Source organism: Miniopterus natalensis, chromosome X, assembly GCF_054644295.1.
Source record: "Miniopterus natalensis isolate mMinNat1 chromosome X, mMinNat1.hap1, whole genome shotgun sequence".
Classification (NCBI taxonomy): Eukaryota; Metazoa; Chordata; class Mammalia; order Chiroptera; family Miniopteridae; genus Miniopterus; species Miniopterus natalensis.
Window position 1 is genome coordinate 66,529,465 of NC_142103.1, and position 25,625 is coordinate 66,555,089.

Sequence of the window (25,625 nt, forward strand, 5' to 3'; positions counted from 1 at the left end):
AAATACCAGGATCTAATGACTCAGTCACTAATGCTGGGCTAAGGTGTTGCTCCCATTATCTCCAGTAATGGTTCTTCAACCTTCTCATGCCTACTCTGAGTGCCCATAATTTCCATTTTGGAAATGTCTACCCCTTATTCTCCATAAAACAACACTCACCAAAGACTGTGCGGGCAGGGACAGATTCTCTGTTGAGCCAGAAAGACACCTGTGACAGAATGACAGTCATAATACATGGCAAGTAGGTCTGGATCACAAAGTAGCCAATTTTTCTCTTGAGATGGAAGTGGGTTGTCATGACGACATATTCTCCTGGAAAGAGAATAAAATTAAGTAGTGTGTAGCCGAACAAACATTGTAGGTTGAAGGTGGCTTCCAATTCAGTTCACAAAGCTCCTTAACCTTACATTCAAAACAAAATATCCCCGCACCTCCCAAGTTCATGAAACCAGGTTTCATCTAGTAGTGAGGTTTTTTGTGGGGGTTTTTGGTGAAAATATATACTAACAATGTACCAACACAGCTTGCTCAGAGCAATTTTGATACAAAGTCATTCAAATAAATTAGTGTCCTCATTTAAATACATTTAATAAGAAATAATCCCTTCTACAGAATTTGCTATGTGATTGGCACTTTTCTAGAACTTTCATATCCTTAAAATACTTAATCTTTACAACAATCCTGTGAGATAGGTACTATTGTTATCCTCATTTTATAGGTCAATAAACTGAAGCAAAGAGAGATTGAGCAACATCCACAAGGTTACCCAGCTAGTAAGTAGTGGAGCCCAAATTCAAGGTTAGATGGGCTGGCTCCACAGTTTATGCTTCCTAACCACTATGCTCTGCTGTTCAAATGGATTTATTAGGTTACAACCAAAGGTTCACACAACAGAATGTAAGTTGGCCCTCATCACTCCACTCCAAAATAAGACTGAACATTTATTAAGATTTTACTATATGCCAAAAAAAGTTTGAGTGTTTTTGGAGTATTTACTTTATACCCTTCCAACAATCCTGTAAGGAAGGCACTAATTATTACCCCTTGTTGTTAAATTCAATAGTTAATTATCACTCTTACTGGATTTCTCAGAAGGATTTTACACAATTGAGCACTCCATCCTCCTGAAATGACTTTCTTCACCAAACTTCTAGGCCATGATGCTCTTCTAGTTTCTCTCCTACGTCATTACCTCTCCAGTCTCTTTTGCTGGTTGGTTCCTTTAAATTTCTAAACACTTGAGGATGTCAGGATTTGTACTTGTACTCTTTTCTGTCTTATTCACTGCCTTTGCATTCTCAGTCTGTGTCTTTAAATAATACCTTAAATTCTGAAAACTTCCCAATGTATATCTTCTGACTGGGCTTCCTGCTTGTTGTGGGTTGAATCGTGTCTCCTGGAAAGATACGGTAAAAGTCCTAACCCTGAGTACCTCAGAATGAGACATTCTTTAGAAATAGGGTTGTTGCAGATATAATTAGTTAAGATGAGGTCATACTGGACTAGGACGGGCTGTAATCCACTATGACTAATGTTCTTATAAAGAGAGACACACAGGAGAGGGAAGATGGCAGCACTGTGAGAAGCAGCAGAGCGCCCCCGCTCCCAGCCACTGACTCAATTTACTCCTAAAATACTACATAGCCATTTTGGAAAAACCAGAGAAACATACCTGAGTGGCCGGAGTGCGAGTAGCGAGCACTGAAGAAAAATCATAGAGTCTGGTAAGAGAGGGGGGTAGAAAAGGGGAGACCCCCTGAAGCCTGTGCTGGGCTCCGAGCCCAGAGGATTAGAGGCTGCAGACCTCCCTCTCCTTGGGAGTGTGCACCAGCATCCAAAAGCAAGGATCTCACACTCAGAGTGGACAAGAGGGCAAGAAGCGTCCAGTGCAAAAGGCAGAGGAACTCAGGGGAGGGTGTGCCCATGAAGAAGGGAAGATGCCTTCCTAGGAAACAAGGTTTCTAGTGCTTGGGGTGCCAACCATAGGAAGGGCTGTCCTAAACTGTGTGGCACCCTAGTAGTAAGGGACCAGAGGACTGCACTGAGCAGCTGCACACAGGGACCCTCTGCCTCCTTGTAAGGCATTGTGTTGAGCCCCAGAAAGCATTGAATCTGTGTGGTGCGGGGCAGGTTGGGATCTGTGACTAGCCCTGAGGGCGCCCTGGTGGCCCTGAGCTCCTGCTGGGGAGAGTCTGGGATCTGTGACCAGCCCTGAGGGGTGCTGTGGTGGAGCGTGAAGCTGCCCCAGCTTTGTTGAGATCAGTGGTGCAGGGAGCTGTGTGGAGCTGACTTTGGGTCCCTTCCCACTGGGTGCTTTGGCAGTACCTTGCAGGGTGGACTCTCTGCCTGTGTGTTGCTTTGTGCATTTTTTTATTCTGATCACTGAACTGGTTCCCACCTTCCCCCCTTGCACTGGGAGGTCAGACTAGTGGAAACTGGGATTGGGGTCTGCATGGTAGAGCGTCTGAGGGGTGAGCCTGGTGCAACCAGCCAACCAGAGCTGGAAGGGGGGGGAGCCCACCTGCCTCTCCCTCTGCCTGGGAGCACTGCCCCCAGTAAGAAAGGAGCTGGTCTCCCTCACTGAGGCCCCAGGCACACCCACAGGGAACAGATGAGGGGGAAGGGAGAGCAGCTCACAGGAGGACATTAAGAGAATAAGACTTTCAGGGACTGTTGTTTGGTAACTGGAGGAAAAGCAGAAAACCCCTGATGGGGGCTGGGCAGGCAAAGGGCTCCCTGGAATATTTTTTTAATCAAACCAACTGAGCCCAGGCTGCTGAAACAGCCCATACAGAAAAGGCAACAGGCTGAAATCAGTCTGAAACTGCAGCAAGCCAGTGCCTGGGGAACTAGAATCGGAGGACAGGGTAGGGACTGAGGAGTTGGTTGTGGAGCAGAGACTAACTCCCGCAGAGTGAGCGCCTGACAGCAAAACCTCTAAGGGGAGTCATACCCTGAGCTACACTAGCCACCCTGCACCCTAAAGAGTCTACAGAAGACTCTGGAGCAAGACCAGGCAACTACAAGGTTACAAAATAGCTGACAAGAGGAGGTGGTCCTCGGAGAGCCTCAGATCAACCATCTACCTAAGGACACCAGAGCCAAACCTAGACGACTCTTTACTTTAGCTGATACACAAGTACCTCCCAGGACAACGGAAATCAGCTCACAAAACAAAGAGCCACAGACAATAAGCTGCCCAGAAGAAACTCACCTGATTGACTATTTTTCTTCTGTTATTTTTGGTTTGTTTGTTTTGTTTTTGGGTTTTTATGTGTGTGTTTGTTTGTTTGTTTCTTTTTCCCTTAAAAAGAAGAGAAAGGGGAGAAAATTTGGGGTTTTTTTTCTTTTTAAAATTTTATAATAATTTTTAAAAAATTTTTTAAAAAACATTTTTTAACTAAATTTATTTTTTATAAAAGAATTTTGTCTTGCTTAGCTTGTTTTTAGTTTTGTTACTCTGTTTTGTTTTATTTACTTTGTTTTGTTTTATCCTTGCTTCCACTATCAAGACTTTCTTGATACCTTTGCTTAATGACAGGGACTTTATCATTATAAACAAGTTTACTGCTTTTCTCTATAGTTTTCACCAAATCTCTTACTGGACTCCCTCCCTGCCCAGGCTTTATCTTGCTCTCTCCTCTCAATCATTGGCATAACTTGTTTTTCTCTTCTTCTTTTTTCTTTTTCTTCTTTTCTTTCACTCTTTTGTTATCTTCCATTCTGTCTTCTTGTTTTTTTCTTCGATTGTTAGCTTCTCTTATTCTCTTTATTGTATTTTTATTTTTTCATTTTCAAATGTTATCCTATTCCTATTTTCTCCCTTAATTTTTTGCTGGACTTTCTTTCAGAATCTTTTCTCTGTCTCGGTTATCTCCCAGTAACTTCTCTATTTTTTACATTTTAGTTTATTATTATTTTCTAAATTTTCATCACTATTAACAATAATATACATCTCTCTCTCAAAGCATTACTCTTTCTTTCTTTCTTTCTTTCTTTCTTTCTTTCTTTCTTTCTTTCTTTCTTTCTTGTGTGTATGTGTGTGTGTGTGTGTGTGTTCTCTCTTCACTCTCTGAGTTCTACTTTTACTCGGGTTGTTTTCATTGTGACAGTCAAGATATTTTGTAAGATACCCCTGTTTCCTGGAAGTTTAGTTGTGTATTGTCCTGCCTTGCCAGCACCTGTACAACAGCTTACATGATGAGGTTGAGGCTGAGACCACAGTTAGGCAACCTGAGAGGAGAGTCCTCCCAAGGACTGGTCAATGACAATCGACCCAACCACAACAGGAGAACATGAAGAAACAACAAAAGGGACACCCACAAAAAGGACACGCCTAGAGCAAAGAGCACAGAAGAATAAAGAAAACACACCTCTGGGTTTCACTGGACTCACAAGACAAAATCCCACCCCACAAGAATGGGAGACAGCAAATATATCTAATATATATATACAAACACTAAGACCTAACAAAATGGGAAGACAAAGAAACAACCCCCAAATTTAAGAAAAGGAAACATCACCAGAATAAGTCTTTGATGAGATGGAGTTAAGCAAGTTATCAGAAACAGAATTCAGAGGATTAATGATGAAGATGTTCAAGGAACTTAAAGAGAAAAACAAGGTAATAGAGGATAAGATCGAGGACTTCAGGGAAAACATGAAAAGAGAGATACATAATATGAACAAAAATCAGACAGAAATAAAGAATGCTTTATCTGATATCAAGAATACACTGGAAGAAATTAAAAAGCAGGCTCAATGAAGCAGAGGATAGAATAAGTGATTTAGAAGACAAGGTGGAAAAAAACACTCAATCACAGCAGCAAAAAGAAAAAAAACACATAAAAAGCATGAGGACAGTCTAAGGGAGCTTTGGGAGGAAAGACAGCAAGGGATAGAGAACTTGGTGGAGGAAATAATGACAGAAAACTTCACTAGGCTGGCGAGGGAGAAGCCACACAAGTTCAGGAAGCACAGAGGGTTCCAAACAAGAGGGACCCAAAGAGACCCACTCTCAGAAACATCATAATTAAAATGGCAAATGTCCAGGACAAAGAAAAATTATTAAGGGCTGCAAGAGAGACACAAGCAGTGACTTACAAGGGAAACCCCATAAGGCTAACAGCCGATTTTTCAACAGAAACTCTTCAGGCCAGAAGGGAGTGGCATGATGTTCTCTAAGTAATGAAAATGAAGAACATGAAACAAAGATTGTTATATCCAGAAAGGCTATCATTTAAAATTGAAGGTGAAATAAAGAGCTTCCCGGGGGGGGGGGGGGGGGGAAGGCTAAAGGAGTTCAGTACCACCAAACCAGCATTGCAAGAAATGATAAAAAGACTGCTGCAAGAGGAAGAAGGAATAGTGAGAGAAAGGTACATCAGCATAAAGGGGAAAAATAGCATTAAATAAGTTCACATCAATAGTAACTTTAAATGTAAATGGAATATAGTCCAATCAAAAGACATATGGTAGCTGAATGAATAAGAGAACAGGACCTATATATATGCTGTCTACAAGAGAGCTAACTGAGAGCAAAAGACCCACAAATGCTAAAAGTGAAGGGATGGGATAAAATATTCCATGCAAATGGAAAGGAAAAGAAAGCTGGAGTAACAATTCTTATTTCTGACAAAATAGACTTCAAAATAAAGACCATAACAAGAGACAAAGATGGTCACTACATAATAAAAAAGGGATCAATCCAACAGGAGGAAATAACCCTTATAAACATTTATGCTTCCAATGTAGGAGCACCTAAATACATAAAAAAATTCTTGGGGGACTTTAAGGGGGAGATTGACAGCAACACAATCATAGTGCAGGACTTTAACACCCCACTATCAGCATTAGACAGAGCATCAAGACAAAAAATCAACAGGGAAACACAGACCTTAAATGAATCACTAGACATAATGGATTTAATTGACATTTACAGAACATTTCACCCCAAAGCAGCAAAATACATATTCTTCTCAAGTGCATATGGAACATTCTAAAAATAGACCACATGTTAAGGCACAGGCAAGTCTCTACAAATACAAGGAAACTGAAATCATATCAAGCATCTTCTCAGATCACAATGCCATGAAACTAAAAATCAACCATTATAAAAAAAATCAAAAATATTCAAACACATGGAAGCTAAATAGCATGTTATTAAACAATGAATGGGTTACCAATTAGATCAAGGAAGAAATCAAACACTTCATGGAAAGAAACGAAAATGAACAGACAACAACCCAAAATCTATAGGACATGCCAAAAGCAGTCCTGAGAGGAAAATTCATAGCATTACAGGCCTATCTCAAGAAACAAGAAAAAGATTTAATGAACCATCTAACACAACAACTAAAACAACTAGAACGTGAACAGCAAGAAAAGCCCCGAGGAAGTAGAAGGAAGGAAATAATAAAGATCAGAGCAGAAATTAATGACATAGAGACTAAAAAAAAACAATACAAAAAATCAATGAAACCAAGAGCTGGTTCTTTGAAAAGGTAAATAAGGTTGATGCACCTTTAGCCAGAATCACTAAAAAACAAAGAGAGAGGACCCAATAAATAAAATCAGAAATGAAAGAGGTGATATAACAACTGAACCAACAGATATACAAAGGATTGTAAGAAAATATTTTGAGCAACTATATGAAACAAATTGGACAACATGGGTGAAATGGACAAATTCCTAGAAGCATACAACCTTCCAAAGTTGAATCAAAAAAAGTCAAACAACCTGAATAGGCTGATAACAACTAATGAAATTGAAGCAGTAATCAAAAAACTCCCAGGAAACAAAAGTCCTGACCAGATGGATTTACAGGCAAGTTATACCAAACATTCAAACAAGAATTAATACCTACTCTATTCAAACTATTCCAGAAAATTCAAGAGGAGGGAAAACTCCCAAACTCTTTTTTGAGGCCAGCATCATCCTAATCCCAAAACCAGATAAAGACACTACAAAGAAAGAAAATTACAGACCAACAACCTTGATGAATGTAGATGCTAAAATCCTCACTAAAATACTAGCAAACCAGATCCATCAATACATTAAAAGGATCATACACCACGACCAAGTAGGATTTATTCCGGGGATGCAAGGCTGGTACAACACCCGCAAATCAATAAATGTGATACTTAACATAAGCAAAACAAAGGACAAAAATCATATGATCATATCAATAGATGCAGAAAAAGCATTTGACAAAATCAAGCACCAATTTCTGATAAAAACTCTCAGCAAAGTGGGAATAATGGGATCATACCTCAACATAATAAAGGCCATTTATGACAAACCTACAGCCAACATCATGCTCAAAGGGCAAAAACTAAAACCATTTCCCCTAAGGACAGGAACAAGACAAGGGTGTGCACTTACACCACTCTTATTCAACATAGTTCTGGAAGTCCTCGCCATAGCCATCAAACAGAAAGAAAACATAAAAGGCATCCAAATTGGAAAAGACAAAGTAAAACTGTCATTATTTGCAAATGACATGATATTGTACATAGAAAATCCTAAAGACTCCATCAAAATACTACTAGATTAGATAAACGAATCTGCCATGGTAGCTGGATACAAAATCAACATTTGGAAATCAATGGCATTCTTATACACCAATAATACACTCTGATAGAGAAACTAAAAAAAAAAAAAAATAGTTTACCATTGCAAGAAAAAAAGTAAGATATCTATGAATAAACTTAACCAAGGATGTAAAAGACTTGTACTCGGAAAACTATGTGACAATGAAAAAAGAAATAGAGTAAGATTTAAACAGGTGGAAGAATATACCATGCTCATGGATTGGAAGAATTAATATCATTAAAATGTCCATACTACTCAAAGCAATTTACAGATTCAGTGCAATTCCTAATAAAATACCAACAGCATATTTCACAGACCTAGGACAAACATTTTGAAAATTTATATGCAACCAAAAAAAGACCCCGAATAAAAGCAGTCATCTTGAGAAAAAAGAAGAAAGTGTGAGGAATCACATTACCATATTTCAAACTGTGTTACAAAGCAATTGTAATCAAAACTGCCTGGTACTGGTAGAACAACAGACATAAGGATCAATGGCACAGAACAAAGTGCCCACAAATAGACACATGCCATTATGGTCGGTTAATATTTGACAGAGGAGATAAGAGCATCCAATGGACTAAAGACAGTCTCTTCAATAAGTGGTGCTGGGAAAATTGGACAGGTACATGCAAAAAAATGAAACTAGACCACCAACTTTCACCATACACAAAAATAAACTCAAAATGGATAAAAGACTTAAATGTAAGTCACAAATCCATAAAAATCCTGGAAGAAAACATAGGCAGTAAAGTCACAGACATCTCACATAGTGGAATTTTCACTGATACATCTCCTAGGGCAAGAGAAACCAAAGAAAAAATAAACATATGGAACTACATCAAACTAAAAAGATTTTGCACAGCAAAAGAAAACAGCCTCAAAATACAAAGGAACCCCAAGGTGTAGGAAAACATATTTGCCAAGGACATATCTGATAAGAGGCTAATTTCAAAAGTGTACAAAGAACTCACACTACTCAGCAAGAGGAAGACAAACAACCCAATTAAGAAATTGGCAAAGGACCTGAATAGACCTTCTCCAAAGAGGACATAGAGATGGCAAGAGACATATGAGAAAATGCTCAACGTTACTAATCATCAGAAAGATGCAAATGAAAACCACAATGAGGTATCACTTCACACCTGTCAAAATGGCTTTCATCAACAAATCAACAAAGGACTCCTGCTGGTGGAGTTGTGGAGAAAGGGGAACCCTAGTACAGTGCTGGTGGGAATGCAGACTGGTGCAACCACTATGGAAAACAGTATGGAGATTCTTCAAAAAATAAAAAATGGTGCTTCCTTTTGACCCAGTGATTCCACTCCTAGGAATATATACTAAGAATCCTGAAACACTAATCATAAAGAACATATGTACCCTTATGTTCATAGCAGCACTCTTTACAATAGCTAAGATCTGGAAACAGCCCAAGTGCCCATCAGTAGATGAGTGGATAAAAAAGCTGTGGGAGATATATACCATCGAATACTATGCATCTGTAAAGAAGAAGGATCTCGTACCCTTTGGGACAGTATGGATGGACCTGGGGAAAATTATGCTAAGTGAAATAAGCCAGGCAGAGAAAGAAATATCACATGATGTTGCTTATATGTGGAATCTAAAAAACTTAATAAACTGATGAACAGAAACGATTCAATGACATAGAAGCATAGATCAGACTGAAGAATGTCAGATGGATGGAGGGGGAGGATGGGTGGAGGAAGAGAGAGTAACCAAAGAATTTATATGCATATATGCACAACTCAAGGACATGAACAATGGTGAGGAGAGGGGCTGGGGAGGGGGATGGGACAGGGTTGAATGGGTAAATGGGGAGAAAAAGGGACATCTATAATATTTTAAACAAAAATAAAATTTAAAAAAAAAGGAGACACACACAGAATATATGCAGCCCTATGTTCATAGCAGTGCAATTTATAATAGCTAAGATCTGGAAACAGCCCAAGTGCCCACCAATAGATGCGTGCATAAAAAAAAAAGCTGTGGGACATTTACACTATGGAATGCCATGTAGTTGTAAAGAAGAAGGATCTCATACCCTTTGGTATAGTATGGATAGACTAGGAGAAAATTATGCTAAGTGAAATAAGCCAGGCAGAGAAAGACAAGTATCACATGATCTCACTTATATATGGACTCTAAAGAACATAATAAACTGATGAACAAAATAGATTCAGTGACACAGATGCATGGAATAGACTAAAGAATCTCAGAGAGAAAGTGGGGGTGGGTGGGTGGGGGAGGAATTAACCAAAGAATTTATATGCATATATGTATAACCCATGGATACAGACAATAGTGTGGTGAAGGCCTGGGGCAGGAAGTGGGTGCGGAGTTAAAGGGGTCAATGGGGAAAAAGGGGGACATCTCTAATATTTTGAACAATAAAAAAAGAGAGAGACACACACACAGACTGATATGTGATGGCAGGTGATGACAGAGGCAGAGATTGGAGTGATAAATCCGCAAACAAGAGAATGCCAAAGACTGCCAGAAACCTTCAGAAACTAGGAGACAAAGGCACAGAACAGATTCTCCTTCAGAACTTCCAAAAGGAACCAGCCATGCCTGCACATTGTTTCAGGCTTCTACCCTCCAAAATTGAGGCACAATACATTTCTATTGTTTTAAGCCACCCAGTTTGTGGTACTTTCATACAGAGGGTTCCCTACACTACTCTAGACATATGTATTCAATTACCTATTAGACATCACCACTTGGGAATCTAATAGAATAGGTATCTTGACATAAGATGTCCAAGTCATAGTTTTTACTTGCCCTCCCCCAACTGGCTCCTCCAACAGATATTCCCTATTTCAGTAAATGATAGCTCTCAGGAGCATAGGCCAAAATAAAATTATTCAAAAATTTAGCATCATTATTGACTTCTTTCTCTCGCTCTTCCTTGTATATGTCTTCATGTGCACATATGCACACACACACACACACACACACACACACAGATACCTAATCAATCAACAAACATTGATGGTTCTTTATCCAAATACTGTATATTCATAATTTGAACACTTCTCACCACATCCACCGCTACCACTCTGGTCTAAGCCAGTAGAGTACTGTAAAAGCTTCCTAACTGGTATTGCTTCAGTTCTTGCCCTTTTCAATGCATTCTTTGCAGAATAGCAAAAATAATTGTATTAAAACATAAGTCAGATTCGGTCTCTCTTTTGTTCAAGACTCCCATATCTCAAAGAGTAAAAGCCAAATTCCCCTAAATGGTACCCAAAGATCCATGCAACCTGACTGCTCTACTACCTTTCTTGTCAGAGATTCTTATTTTTCACCTCTCTCCCTCCACCCACATTTCATTTTGACAGGTCTCCCAAATGACGCAATTTCCCACTTTCCTACTCCACCCACTCCCTCTACTTAATCCAAGGAAGCACCATCTGGTATCCAAAGCTCAATATACAATACATATTGTGTGTATATTCACAATCTACTTTGTTTATGTGAATATGAAAAATATAAGGCTTATTTTTAATTTAGCAAAGAATTCTCATACAAAATTATGGAATGTGTTCTTCATCATAACTTTGGAGTTTCTCTCTTTTCTTTCTCTGTTTCTTTTTTAATCTTTTTGTGTCTTCATTCCCCACTGCCTCCCACTCTCCCCTTCTTTCTTTCCACCTCTTTCCTGTCTGTGTCCATTTCTATTCCTTTATCTCCTGGTCCTTCCCTTCACTCTCTTTCTCCACTGAGAAGGCATTGAGGATTTATTTTTAATGACAATTGGACTTTGATTAGCTTGGGCAATTTTCCCCTTTCCTAATCTTAGTGTCACACTCTTAACCTCCTGTCTATTGATCTATATTTAATCATCTGAAATATTTACTATATATATAAAATATATAGTAAATATTATTCATAAATTAGTTGCATTCTATAGATATGAAAGGCAAAGCAAGTGGACTTTGCAAAATCTTATCAAATTATCCTTTTGCTTTAAGTAACTGAATATATTTTATTCAATCTTTTCTTTTTATATCCTTCTTTCCTTCAATTTCTGTCTTTCTGTCTCTCTTCCAAAGAAGCAAGAGGGTGACTAAGATCAGCAAAATTGTGGAATAGGACATACTGGCTCTAGTACCCAATCACAAAAATATGGATTAACAACTATCCACACACAAGAATGCCTTTTTGAAAATACCAAAACCTGGAAGTAAAGCTGAAGTATCCTCTTAGAGCACAAAACAAAGCGACATTAGAAGCATAAGAGAAGTGATTTCACTTTGCTGCCTTCTCCCCCCTCCCACCCCTCCAACAGACCAGCTCAGTGTAGCACCTAGAGGGTTCCTCTGGGTCTAAGGTTTATCCAGTGGGGAAAGGAGAGTTCATGGCAGATATACACTTCCAGCATTCAGTGGCAATCTTCTAGATGCCCACTTCTGTCTAGCTTCATGGGGCACACTGGGGAAATTGGCAGGACTAAACCACTTGCGGTCAGCTAAAAACAAAGAAGGGGCTGCTGGGGAACTTACAGCCATCAGTGTGCAGATTGTCGGTGGCACTAAGTCCCTGCCACCAATCTCCTCTGATGAGAGTCCAGCAGTCTCCTTGCCTGCTTAGAAATCCAACTTCTGAGAGCAGCCTGCAGCTCTGGCAACCAGATTAGTAAAGGTGGAGGCCCCACTCAACATCAGAGCTCTGGCCAACATCAAAACTCCAGCAGAGGCCTCGCCCAATGGTGGTGGACCAATCAAAAAGGTCACACTTCCTGGTGTCCTGACACCATCATAGGGTGACCTCTGGTGGTTAAAACCTACCAGCTGCGAAGCCTAGGGGTGGCGGTGCACTGTCCTGCTAACCATGCCATTCCTGGGAATCAAAATGGTGAAGGGATTAAGCAAAGGAAAAAACAAAACAAAACAAAAAACAAAAAAAACCTCATAGACAACAGTATGGTGATTACCAGAGGAAAAGGGGGTTGGGAAGAGGTAGAAGAGAGCAAAAGGGGCATGAATGGTAATGGAAGGTGACTTGACTTGGGGTGGTGATCACACAATACAATATACAGATGATGTGTTATAGAACTGTATACCTGAAACCTATATAATTTTATTAACAAATGTTACCCCAATCAATTCAATGAAAATAAAAATTAAAAAACCTGCTGGCCATAAGACCTGGGAGCAGCAGCTCCTCTGTCCACTAACAAGCTGATCTCTGGGGTTGAGAATCTGCCTGTGGCAGAGCATGGGGATGGCAGTCACCCTGTCTGCCAACATAGTGATCCCTGGGAGTCAAAACTAGCTGATTGCAAATCCTCAGGGTGGCAACACCACTTGTCACCAACACCACCCGTACACCAACAAGGCGATCCCTGGGGGTCAAAGCCCCTGGCTGTGCAGCCTAGGGGCGGCAGTGACTACCATCTGCAGACATGGTGACCCTGCATGCTAAAAAGGTGATCACTGGGAAACGAAACTCGCCTGACACCAGGCCTGGGGGCAGCAGCACCCCCACCCACCACCCGTACACCAACAAGGTGATCCGTAAGGAACAAAGCCCACCGGCTGTGAAGGCTGGGGATGGTGCCATCCTCCTTACCCCCCACGACCCAGAAGGTGATCCCAGGGTAACAAATTAAAATAACCGCCCAGCCCAGGTGTGGCAGCTCTGGGAGTCAAACTTGCTGGCTGTGAAGCTTGGGGGTGGGAGCGACCCAGCCCATCAACAAAGTGACCCTTGGAAATCAAAACCCACTGGCCACGCAGCCTAAGGGCGGAAAAGCCACCCATGGACCACAGACAAGGGTATTCCTTGGGGAACAAAACATGCCAGAGAAGCCAGTCAGACTGCCATATAGACGGCAAACCTTGATAGTCAAATCCACCTGCCACACAGCCTGGGGGTGATGGCAACTGTGCCTACCAACACAGTGACCCCTGGGAGTGAAAACCTGCAGACCAAGTGGTCTGGAAGTGGCAGGGTTCCACCCACCCACAGCCTATGGGTAGTGATGCCCCTATCCTCCCACAAGGCATTCCCTGGGGGTCAAAATGCATGGGCAGCCCACCCTAGGGTAGCCCCTGGGAGTCAGTACCTTCTGGCCATGGGGACTCGGGGCAGCAGTGCTCTCCTTCTTCAGACACAGCAACTCTTAGTGGTTAAAACCCTCAGAACAGCCCAAGGCCAGGCTATTGTGCTGCTTGAGGGTCCCTCACCAAAATAATAATAATAATAATAATAATAAATAATAATAATAATAATAATAATAATAATAATAAAGCATGCCAGAGGTAGCCTATGGCCAAAAGCAGCTGGTGTGATGAGGGTGCCCAACAACTTAAAATAGCTAGTTCTTCATCCAACAGACCAACAGAGAATGTACAAATGGCAAACAGATACATGAAAAGGTGCTCAATATCATTAATTATCAGGAATGCAAATCAGAACTGTAACACCTCCTAGTGACCCTGCTGAACAATAGGGCATCATGGCCCACTGAATTGTGAAGAAATTGAAAATATTGTGTAAGGTGATATAATCAATAATTACCACAGTGTATTAAAGACTTAAGTGTAAGATCTGAAGTCATTAAACTTCTAGGAAAAAATATAGGAAAGACTCTCCTTGACACTGGTCTTGATGATGAACTTTTGGATACAACAAAAAAAGCTCAAGCAACAAAGCCAAAATAAACAAGTGGGATTATATCAAACCAAAAAGCTTGTACACAACAAAGGAAACAATCCACAAAATGAAAAGGCAACCTGCAGAATGGGAAACGTATTTGCAAACCATGTATCTGATAAAAGACTATTATCGAAATATATAAAAAAAACCTCTAACTCAACAGCAAAAAAAAAAACCCACACCAATAATCCAATTTAAAAAATGGGTAATGACCTGAATAGATATTTTTCCAAAGAGGACATACAAATGGTCAATGGGTAGATGAAAAGATGTTCAACTTCACTAGCTATTAGGAAAATGCAAATCAAAACCACAAAGAGATATCACTTCACACTTGTTAGAAAGGTTATTATAAAAAAGACAAAAAATAACAACACAAGAATAAAGGGAGCCCTTGTGCACTCTTAGTAGGGATGTAAATTGGCTCAGCCATTATAGAAAATAGTATCGAGGGTCCTAAAAGAAATTAAAAATATAACTACCATATGATCCAGCAATCCTTCTTCTGGTCATATGTCTAAAGGAAATAAAATCAGTATCTAAAAGAGATATATGCACCCCCATGTTCATTGTAGCATTATTCACAGCAGCCAAGACATGGAAACCTAAGTGCCTATCAACAGATAAAGAAAATGTGATTATATATAATATATATACATGTATGCATGCACACATATATACATACAATGGAGTATTATTCAGCCATAAAAGTAAGAAAATCCTGCTATTTTTACAACATCAATGAATTTGGAGGACATTATGCTAAGTGAACTAAGCCAGGCAGAGAGATACAAACACTGCATGATATTATTTGTATGTGGAATCTGAAGAAGTTGTACTCATACAAGCAAACAGTAAAATGGTGGTTTCCAGGGGCTGAGGGATAGGGGAGATGTTAATCAAAAAGTACAAACTTTCAGTTTTAAGATGAATATATGCTGGGAATTTAATGTACAGCACAATGACTACTGTATTATACACATGAAGTTTTCTGAGAGTAGATCTTAAGTGTTCTCATCACACATGCACACAAAAGTTAACTGTGAGGTGATGGATATGTTAGTTTATTGGATTGTTGTAATCATTTCATAATGCATATTATATTTCATCACAGTGTAACCCATAAATGTGTATACTTTTATTTTTCACTTATACTTTAATCAAGTTAGGAGAGGGGCAGAAGCAAAGATTTCCTATTTGACTGAGTCCCCTTTGGAACAGACAAAGGGACAATGGAAAGCTACTTTAGCACATTCAAAGGGTCATAGCCTAAACACTTTCTGTGAAGAAAAATTACAAGTAGATGCTCAGAAAGCTTAGCAAATAAACTCATTGCATCAATTAACTTAATAGGTTCTCTTAAATACAACTCTGATATTTTGTATTTCTTTGCATTCATTTCTCTGCCAATGTGGGAACTGAAGGTTTGATCAGATTAGATTTTTCCAAGTTCCCTATCTTATTTCCACCCTCGTGTCTCAGCTTTTAGGCTTATTAAGCACCATCTGTGTTGTGTGTGAAATATACAGAGTACAATATAAAACATATAATATCAAAGGTAAAAATATCAAAGGTGCAATATAAAACATATAATGCATATGTATTCATGAATTATTATCTATGGATCAGAAATGCAGAACAGTTTAGCAAATTAATGCTTTACATAACTGCACTTATTTTCATAAAGTGGATAATTATATTTCTCTTCTTCTTGCCTTTATTGCTGCCTCTCTGTATGTGTCTTATTGTGAAGGATGACCTTTTACATGGTTTGGGAAATTTTTCCCTGACTTTGTACTATATCCTACTATATGCTCCATCTGTGTTAAGTGTGAAATATTTGAAAATCCAATGTAAAACTCACTCATAATTTAGCCAGTTTCTAAGGCTGTGAAAGACACAAGATGCTTCTTTAAGACTTTGGCAAATTAACTCATACTAAGTGAGTGGATATGTTTCCTTAAATTCATGTTTGGTATTTTTCCAACTATGTGTTCTTTGAAATTTATCTTGCCTCCTGTATTCTTTTAATCCTCATGTCTCAGACTTCTTTTTGTGTCTCTTTCACTCTCTTATTTTCTGCTTTGTCTTCACTTACCTATGCTACATGTCTAAAGAAATAATATATACAATGACAGTAATGTACTTATTCTAATTAATAGTCAAATTCTTAAGAATGATGGAAAAATAAGATCATACAGCCAAATTCTCCTCTTAGAAAATTAATGCAATAATTTTCCAAATGAGGGAAAATGGAATCAGTGTTGAAATAGGGAATGGTGTGAACAATTAACCACAGATTTTGAGCAATTTTATTTATTTATTTAACAGATGTTTGAATCTGCAGCAAAAAGCCGAAACCTTCTGCTTAGAAGTACTTCATGTTGAAGACTGACAGTATTCAGAGAGAAAGACACTCATACAAAATAGAACTTCCGGAAATTCGGCAAGATGGTGGCACTCTAATAAGAGGAGTGCTCTTGCTTCCAGCCATGGACTGGATTTACAGCTAAAATACTGCATAGCGAGCTTGGGAAAACAAGATATATATAGCTAATGGGCATATTTTGAATCAGGAGCACTGAAGAAACATCATAGAGACTGGTAGGAGAGGAGGAGGTTTTGAAAGGGGTAGTTCTCCCTGAATCCAGTGCTTGACTGCAAGGCCCCAGGGTTATGGGCTGCAGAGCTCCCTCTCCTTGGGAGTGTGGACTGGCCACCAAAAGATGGGATCTCAAACCTGGAGCAGAGGAGAAGGAAAGGAGAGCCAGTGCAGGTCAGGCAGAGGGAACCAGGGGCACAGTGTGCCTATGAGGAGGAGGCCACACCTTCCCAGTAAAAAAAAAAATGTGTCTAATGGCAGCAGCCTGTGCAGGTGGGAATCATGCCGGGTGTTGACTGCAAGAAAGGCTGCCCGACAGTGTGTGGATTCAGAATAGAAAGGGGCCTGTAGGCTGCACCCAGCAGTGAACTAAAGGGACCCTCTGCTTTTCTGTAAGGCATTGTGCAGAGCCCCTGAAAGCATTTGTCCTGACCAGGAATTGAACCTCAACCTCCTGGGTCCTAGGTCAATGCTCAACAGCTGAGCCAAGCCTGGCCAGGCTATCAAGATTTTCTTGATATTCACTGCTTTATTGCTGTGATATTACTATTATTATCATTAAGTTTGTTTCTTCCATATCTCTTATTGGCCTCCTTCCCTGCCCTTGCTTTACCTTTTTCTCTCTCCTTGCTCCACCAGCATAACTTTTTTTTTTTCTTTTGTTTTTTCCTGTTTCATTCTGTCTTTCTGTCTTCTTTCTCTTTATTACCATTTTCCTACTCCTATTCTATACCCTTATTTTTTTTGCTCAACCTTTTTTCCTTTCAGAAACTTTTCTTTGCCCCTTTTATCTCCCAGTAGCTTCTCTATTTTTCACCTTTTATTTATTTTTTTATTTGTTCACTATTAGCAATGGTATCCATATCTTTTCTATTTCTTTTTGGTCTTAGATTTTGTGTTCTCACTTTGTTTTCCTAATTCTACTTTCTCTTGGGTTGTTTTCATTGTGACTGTCAAGATATTTTGTAAGTTCCTGTTTGTTTCCTGTCAGTTTGATTGTGCTTTGTTTTGCCCAGTCAGCACCTGTGAAACAGCTCACTACAATATGGTTGTGGTTGAGCCTCACAGTTAGCTTGCTTGAGAGGAGAATCCTCCCAAGAATGGGTCACAACAGTCTAGACCCAATCACAACAGGAGGGCCCAAAGAACCCACAAAAGGGACACACCAAGAGCATACAGCTCAGAAGTATAAGGAAAACACACTTCTGGGTCCCACTGGACATTCAGTACAAAAGCCCACTCCACAAGACTGGAAGAAAGCATATATAGCTAATATACAGACATAAATACAAAAAGACACTAAAATGGGCAGACAAAAAAAAGACCCCCCTCCCCAAACTAAAGAAAAGAAAATATCACCAGAAAAAGTCCCTGATGAGATAGAGGTAACCAAGTTATCAGAAATAGAGTTCAGAGAAAATATTATAAAGATGCTCAAGGAAATTAGTGAGAATCACAAGACTCTAAATGAGAACATTCAGCAGTTTCATGGGAAATACAAATAACTTAGTAAATCTTACATCAGCAAAAAAAAGACATAAATATTATGAATAAGAACCAGGCAGAAATAAAGGATACTATATCTGACATTGAGAATATACTGGAAGGAATTAATAAAAAATTTAATGAAACACAGGACAGAATAAGTGAATTAGAAGATAAGGCAAAAAATAATAATAATAATAAGAGCAGCAAAATGAAAAACTCTTAAAAAGCATGGGGACAGTTTAAGGAACTTTGGGACAACATGACACAAAACAACATTCACGACATACGGGCACCATAGGGGGCGGAAAGTGAGCAAGTGATAGAGAATTGTTGGAAGAAATAATGACAGAAAACTTTCCTAGGCTGGTGACAGAGAAAGCCGCACATGTTCAGGAAGCAAAGAGGGTAACAAATAAGAGGAATCCAAAGAGGTGCATTCCAAGATATATCATAATTAAAATGGCAAGTGTTAAGGACAAAGAAAATCCTAAGGGCCACAAGTGAGAAACAATCAGTGACCTAGAACGGAGCCCCCATAAAGCTGTCAGCAGATTTCTCAACAGAAACACTTCAGGCCAGAAGGAATTGGCATGAAGTTTTCAATGTAATGAAAAGCAAGAACCTGGAACCAAGAGTGCTCTATATACCAAGTCTATCATTCAATATATACGGTGAAATAAAGAGTTTCCCATACAAGAGAAAGCTAAAAGAGTTCAGTGCCACCACACCAGCATTGCAAGAAATGCTAAAGGGACTGCTTTAAGAAGTAATATTGAAAGAAAGGAACATAGGCATAAAAGGGAAAAATTGCATTAGATAAGCGTATATCAGTAATAACCTTAAATGTAAATGGAATAAATGCACCAATCAAAAGACATAAGGTAGCTTAATGGATAGGAAAAAATTCAAAAATATTCAAACCAATGGAGGCAGAATAGCATGTTATTAAACAATGAATGGGTTACCAAGAAGATCAAGGAAGAAATCAAAAACTTCCTGGAAACAAATGGAAATGAACAAAAAACAACCCAAAATCTTTGGGGCAGAGCAAGAGAAGTCCTGAGAGAAAAGTTCATAGCAGTACAGGCTTACCTCAAGAAACAAGAAAAAAATATAAAAAACTATTTAAAACAGCCTTCTATTGGTAAAACAGACATATAGATCAATGGAACAGAACAGAGACCCCAAAAATAGACCCACACCATTATGCTCAATTGATATTTGACAAAGGAGGCAAGAGCATACCATGGATTAAAGACAGTCTCTTCAATAAATGGTGCTGGGAAAATCGGACAGGTACATCGAAAAAAATGATACTAGATCACCAAGTTACTCCATACACAAAAATAAACTCAAAATGGATAAAAGACTTAAATGTAAGTCGTGAAATCATAAAAATCAAGGAAGAAAACTGGCAGTATAGTTACAGACATCTCACGTAGTGGAATTTTCACCTATACACCTCCTAGGGCAAGAGAAAGAAAGGAAAAAAGAAACAAATGGGACAACCTAAAACTAAAACTCTTCTCCACAGCAAAAGAAATCATCCTCAAAATATAAAGGAACACCACAGTATGGGAGAACATATTTACCAAGGATGCATCTGATAAGGGGCTAATTTCCAAAGTGTACAAAGAACTCATACAACTGAATAAGAGGAAGTGAAACAATCCAATTAGAAATGGGCAAAGAACCTGAATAGACACTTCTCCAAAGAGGATGTACAGATGGCCAAGAGACATATGAAAAAATGCTCAACATCACTAATTATCAGAGAGATGCAAATTCAAACCATAATGAGGTATCACTTCACACCTGTAAGAATGGCTACCATCAACAAGTCAACAAATGACAAGTGCTGGTGAGGATGTGCAGAAAAGAGAACTTTGGTACACTGCTGGTGCGAATGCAGACTGGTGCAGCCACTATGGAAAACAGTATGGAGGTTCCTCAAAAAATTAAAAGTGGAACTGCCTTTTGACCCAGTGGTCCCACTTCTAAGAATATATTCTAAGAATCTGGAAACACTAATCAGAAAGAATATACGCATCGCCACGTTCATAGCAGCACAGTTTACAATAGCTAAGATCTGGAAACAGCCCAAGTGCCCATCAGTAGATGAGTGGATAAAAAAGCTGTGGGACATTTACACCATAGAATACTATACAGCTGTAAAGAAGAAGGAGCTCTTACCCTTTGGGACAGTATGGATGGACCTGGAGAATATTATGCTAAACGAAATAAGTGAGGCAGAGTAAGACAGATATTACATAATCTAAAGAACATAATAAACTGATGAACAAAAAAGATTTAGTGATATAGAAGTATGTAATAGACTGAGGAATCTCAGAAGGAAAGTGAGGGTGGGTAGGTGGGTGGGTAGATATTAACCAAAGAATTTATATGTATATATGCATAACCCTTGGACACAGACAGTGTGGTGAAGGCCTGGAGTGAGGAGGGTGTTCGGGGTAAAAGGGGTCAATAAGGAAAAAAACGGGACATCTGTAATATTTTCAACAATAAAGATAAAGTAAATATAAATACATAAATAAAGGAAGTAAGAAAAAAATGGTGTAAGGACTGGAAGAGACACTTCTCCAAAGAGGACATACAGGTGGCCAAGTGACATATGAAAATATGCTCAGCTTCACTAATCATCAGAGAGATGCAAATTAAAAGCACAAGGAAATATCACCTCACACTTGTCAGAACAGCTAACATTAACAAATCAACAAATGGCACGTGTTGATGAGGATGTGGAGAAAGGGGAACCTTGGTACACTATTTTTGAGATTGCATAGTAGTGCAGCCACTATGGGAAATATAAGGAGGTTCCTCAAAAAATTAAAAATGGAACTAACTGCCTTTTGACCCAGTGATCCCACTTCTAGGAATATATCCTAAGAATCCTGAAACACAAATCAGGAAGAATTTATGCACCCCTGTGTTCATAGCAGCAAAATTTACAGTAGATTAGCGGATAAAAAAGCTGTGGTACATACTATGCAGCTGTAAAGAAGAAGGATTTTTTATCTTTTGGGATAGCATGGATGGACTTGGAGAATATAAAGCTAAATGCAATAAGCCAGGCAGAGAAAGACAAATATCAAACGATCTCACCTATATGTGGAATCTAACAAACAAAATAAACTGATGAACAAAACAGAGCCAGTGACATAGAAGGATGGAACAGACTGATGACTCTCAGAGGGAAGGCGGGGGTGGGTGAGTGGGTAGAGAGATTAACCAAAGAATTTTTATGCATATATGCATAACCCATGGACACAGACAATAGTGAGTGAAGACCTGGGGTGGAGGGTGGAGGGGATCAATGAGGAAAAATGGGGACATCTGTAATTTTTTCAACAATAATGCTAAATTAAAAAAATATATATAACTTCTGTAGATTATATAACTTTCTCTGGCTCAGTTTCCCATTAATATGCTGTACCCCATTAATATACATAGAGTAGCGTATTCAGAATTCAGAAAGGAATATCCATAATTTATAATGATATAAAAACAATATACATATATGTGATGTAATAATATTTATATTTAACTAAATCAAAGGGTTTCAAAGGGTGTACAGCAGTCTCCCTCTCTTAATTGGCCTAAACCACCCAGCTCATGTCTCCCTCCTTTAACTATAATTAATAGCTTCTTGTGTATATTTCTAGAAATAATATCCCATACAAACATATATCCCTATATAATCTTCATTATTCTGTGCTTTGCTTTTTTTTCACTCAACACCATATCCTGCAGGTATTCTCAATGAACAGTAACATAAAGAACTTTCCCATTACTTCTTACCACTGCATAGTATAGAATTGTGAATGCATTTTAATACACTAAATCACCTTTTTACTAATGTACATTGTATAGTGTTTTTAAACTAATTTGAGATATAATTTATTTATATCTGCAATGATCCTATTTTCAAATAAGGTCACATTCTGAGATACTGAGGATCAGAACTTTAACACATGAGGGAACATAATTCAACCCATGACACATGCATTGCCAAAAATGAAGAGAAATTGGTATGCTCATACACTGATAATGGGAGTGTGAACTGCTTAACCTTTTAGATTGTCAATTTGTCAATATGTATTATAATTTTAAAAAACGTGTCTACTTTCTGAAATAGCAATCTTGATATTCTCTCTCTATCTTAGGTAGATAATTACACAGGAGTAAAATGCTATATGGAAAAATCACATAAAATAATAGAAAATTAGCTAAATGGATTATGACTCACATATATGAAATCATTAAAAATGAAGATATTATTTTTCTGAGTTTAACAATGAAGTGCTACACTTCTCAGTTATAACAACACTTACCACATCATTGTCAAGAATGCTGTGGCCTTGGAAGAAGGCTTTTTAATTTTCTTTTTAAATTTAAAGTAATTAAAACAGGTAATGATAATGTATGTCCACTCTAATTATTAAAATATTGCTATTTATAACTAAGTAACAAGAAATAACAAGTATTGGTGAGGATGTGGGGAAAAGGGAACCCTTCTGCACTGTCAGTGGGAATAAAAATTGGTGCAGCCTCTATGTAAAACAAATTAAAAATAGAATGACCACGTGATGCGGCAATTCCACTTCTGGGCATTTATCCAAAGAAAACAAAAACACAGTAACTTGAAAGGATATATGCACTTCTACATTCACCGAGGCATTATTTACAATAGCAACGTTACGGAAACAACCTAAGTGTCCATGGATAGACGAATGGATAAAGAAGATGTGGCACATATATACAGTGGAATATTATTCAGCCATAAAGAGAAGACAATCTTGCCATTTGCAACAACATGGATGGACCTTGAGGGCATTATACTAAGCAAAATAAATTATACAGAGAAAGACAGATATTGTATAATCTCACTTAAATGGAGAATCTAAAACAAAACACAAACAAAAAAACCAAGCTCACAGATACAGAAAAGAGATTAGTTGTTGCAAGAGGCAGGTGTATATGCCTGAGGTGGGGGTGCCAGCCAGTGAAATGAGTGAAGGGAGTCAAAAGGTACAAACTTCCAGTTATAAAATAAATTAGTCCTGGGGTAATGCTTAGCCTGATAATTATAGTTAATAATGTTGTATTGCTTATTTAAAAGTTTCTAAGAGAGTAGATCTTAAAAGTTCTCATCACAAGGAAAAATAATTTGTAACTATGTATGGTGATGGATGTTAACTAGACTTACTATGGAAATCATTTGGCAATGTATACAAATATCAAATCACCATGTTGTATACCTGACTAATATAATATTATCATGTCATATCTCAGTTAAAATATTACTAACTTGTGTGTTCATTTGATCTGGATCTCATATTTATTGATAAGAAAACATGTTTATAATATAAAATTAAATTTAAAAATAACTTATAAAACAATATCAATAGTATGGTCCCACTTATGTAAAAAAATGCAAAGGGAACATTCTTAAAGATTATACAGCAAAATTTACAATAATCAGTTAATGTACCAAAATCTTCTAAGAATATTTTTTTACATGGTGGAATTAAAGAATATTTTAATTTCCATTGTTTGCTCCTCTGTAGTTCTAATTTTTCTATCATAAACGTGTATTGCCTGTGTGATAAAGACTAAACAAACAGTGGTTTAAGCAAATGAAATGGAAGCTGGGGCTACTTGGATAGCTAAGGATGGGTCTCGAAACTGATACAGGGTGAGAAGTGCGAAGGGGAGACTAGATGTTGAGAAGAGTATGGATACAGCTGCAGTGGCCCTGGGAATTCTCTTCCTCCTGCTAGGTGGACATCCCCGTGGTGGATGGGGGGAGGAGAGCCAATGCCCAGGGTCTCTAGGGGCCCCCTGTGCTATGCACAGTACCTTGTCTCTGGCACACAAGGCCTCTTCCAGGAACCTTGGTTCTGTACTCACAAACTCTAGGTGGGGGGAGAACAGGTGGTGCATTTAGGGTCTGATCTCAGCCCGGAGGTCACAGCAGCAGCTGCCCCAGCAGCACAATGCAGAAGCACTCCAGGGATCAGGAGGCCAGCTTCCCTCACAAAGGCAAGCGGCACAGTAGGACAGAAGGAATGCACTTTGCAGGTGCTGAAGACAACTCCCCATCCTCAGGCCTCCTCTACCCTCCCCCCTCCTCACCACACCTCCACCTCCACTGCCCATTCCCAGGGAGGAGGCCATGGGGGAGGGGGTGCTCTGAGACTGGATGTTGGCAGTGATGGTGCAAGAATACCTGAGTACCAGGATGGGGGCCTTGACCCTGCCCTTCCATGAGGCCTTGGGACATGGGTTGCGAGCACACTAACAAGGCAGGAGCCCAGTTCAGGGGTCAGGACAGGCAAGCTTTACAGCAGGTCTGCAAACAGCCAGCAGTAAGTTTACTGTCATCCTTGCTTCACCATGAGCAAAGGATCCCAGAAAGGTTGGAAAACTGATCCCAGGCCATACTTCCAACACTTCCAGAGGGTGGAGGGTGCAGCTGGAATCTGAGTTGCAGCCATGCAGTAGCCTTGCTGACCCCTTGCTCCATGGCTTGGAGTGTTCCTTGGAGCAAAATGGAGGGGTCAGGTGGCCAAGGTACAACCCTCACTGACACCTGTACGCTTTCTCCAAAGCTAAGCACTTGGCCTCAGCAGCTGATTCTTACCTGCTGGAGGGAGGGGACTCGGACTTGGGCCAGCCAAACACAGTGTCTCTGGCTGTTCAGCCTGGTCCAGCCACTACTGACTCCATGCATCGGACCCCAGAATCCCCTCTGAGGAGGGCAGCTCACACACCTGAGGCCCCAGACTTTCTAGCTCCACTAGCTTCTCCACCAGGTCCTGCTCTCATATACCTCAGCTTTTTGACACCACTGTATTGTCTTTCTCAAGAATAGCCTTTTCCCATAATAAATTCTAAATCTCTAAATCCTGTTGTCCTTTAAATCCATTACAAATATTGATTTTGTAAGGTACCCTCTTCTGGTCCAGGGGTGGAAGGAGAACATGGCATAGACAAGATGACATACTGTAACATCACAAGGAGAGGGAACAGCAGTGTCCAGATAATGAAATAAAAGGGCAAGAGCACCCTACTTCATTTATAATTGTGGATTTAGTGATCTCGCATGGAGATAAGTGTTGAAAGCTCCCATTCCTTCACAGCAAAATATATTGTAAGATACGTGGGCCCCAAGATATACTTCATTTTGCCAAATACCTTAAGGTTAGTTAGGAATGAATATGTCTCCTTCCTCAGG

At 39.2% G+C, this 25,625-nt stretch overlaps 1 protein-coding gene across 3 annotated transcripts in view; it reads right to left on the reverse strand.

The window, feature by feature from the left end:
• The window catches only part of GABRA3 (gamma-aminobutyric acid type A receptor subunit alpha3), a 369,596-nt gene that overhangs the window by 41,704 nt on the left and 302,267 nt on the right, over nucleotides 1–25,625 (reverse strand). For all 3 annotated transcript variants that reach the window (XM_016214085.2, XM_016214084.2, XM_016214086.2), the window contains exon 8: nucleotides 160–312. In XM_016214085.2, coding sequence (XP_016069571.1) covers nucleotides 160–312 — 153 coding nt within the window. The remainder of the gene's footprint in view (nucleotides 1–159; nucleotides 313–25,625) is intronic.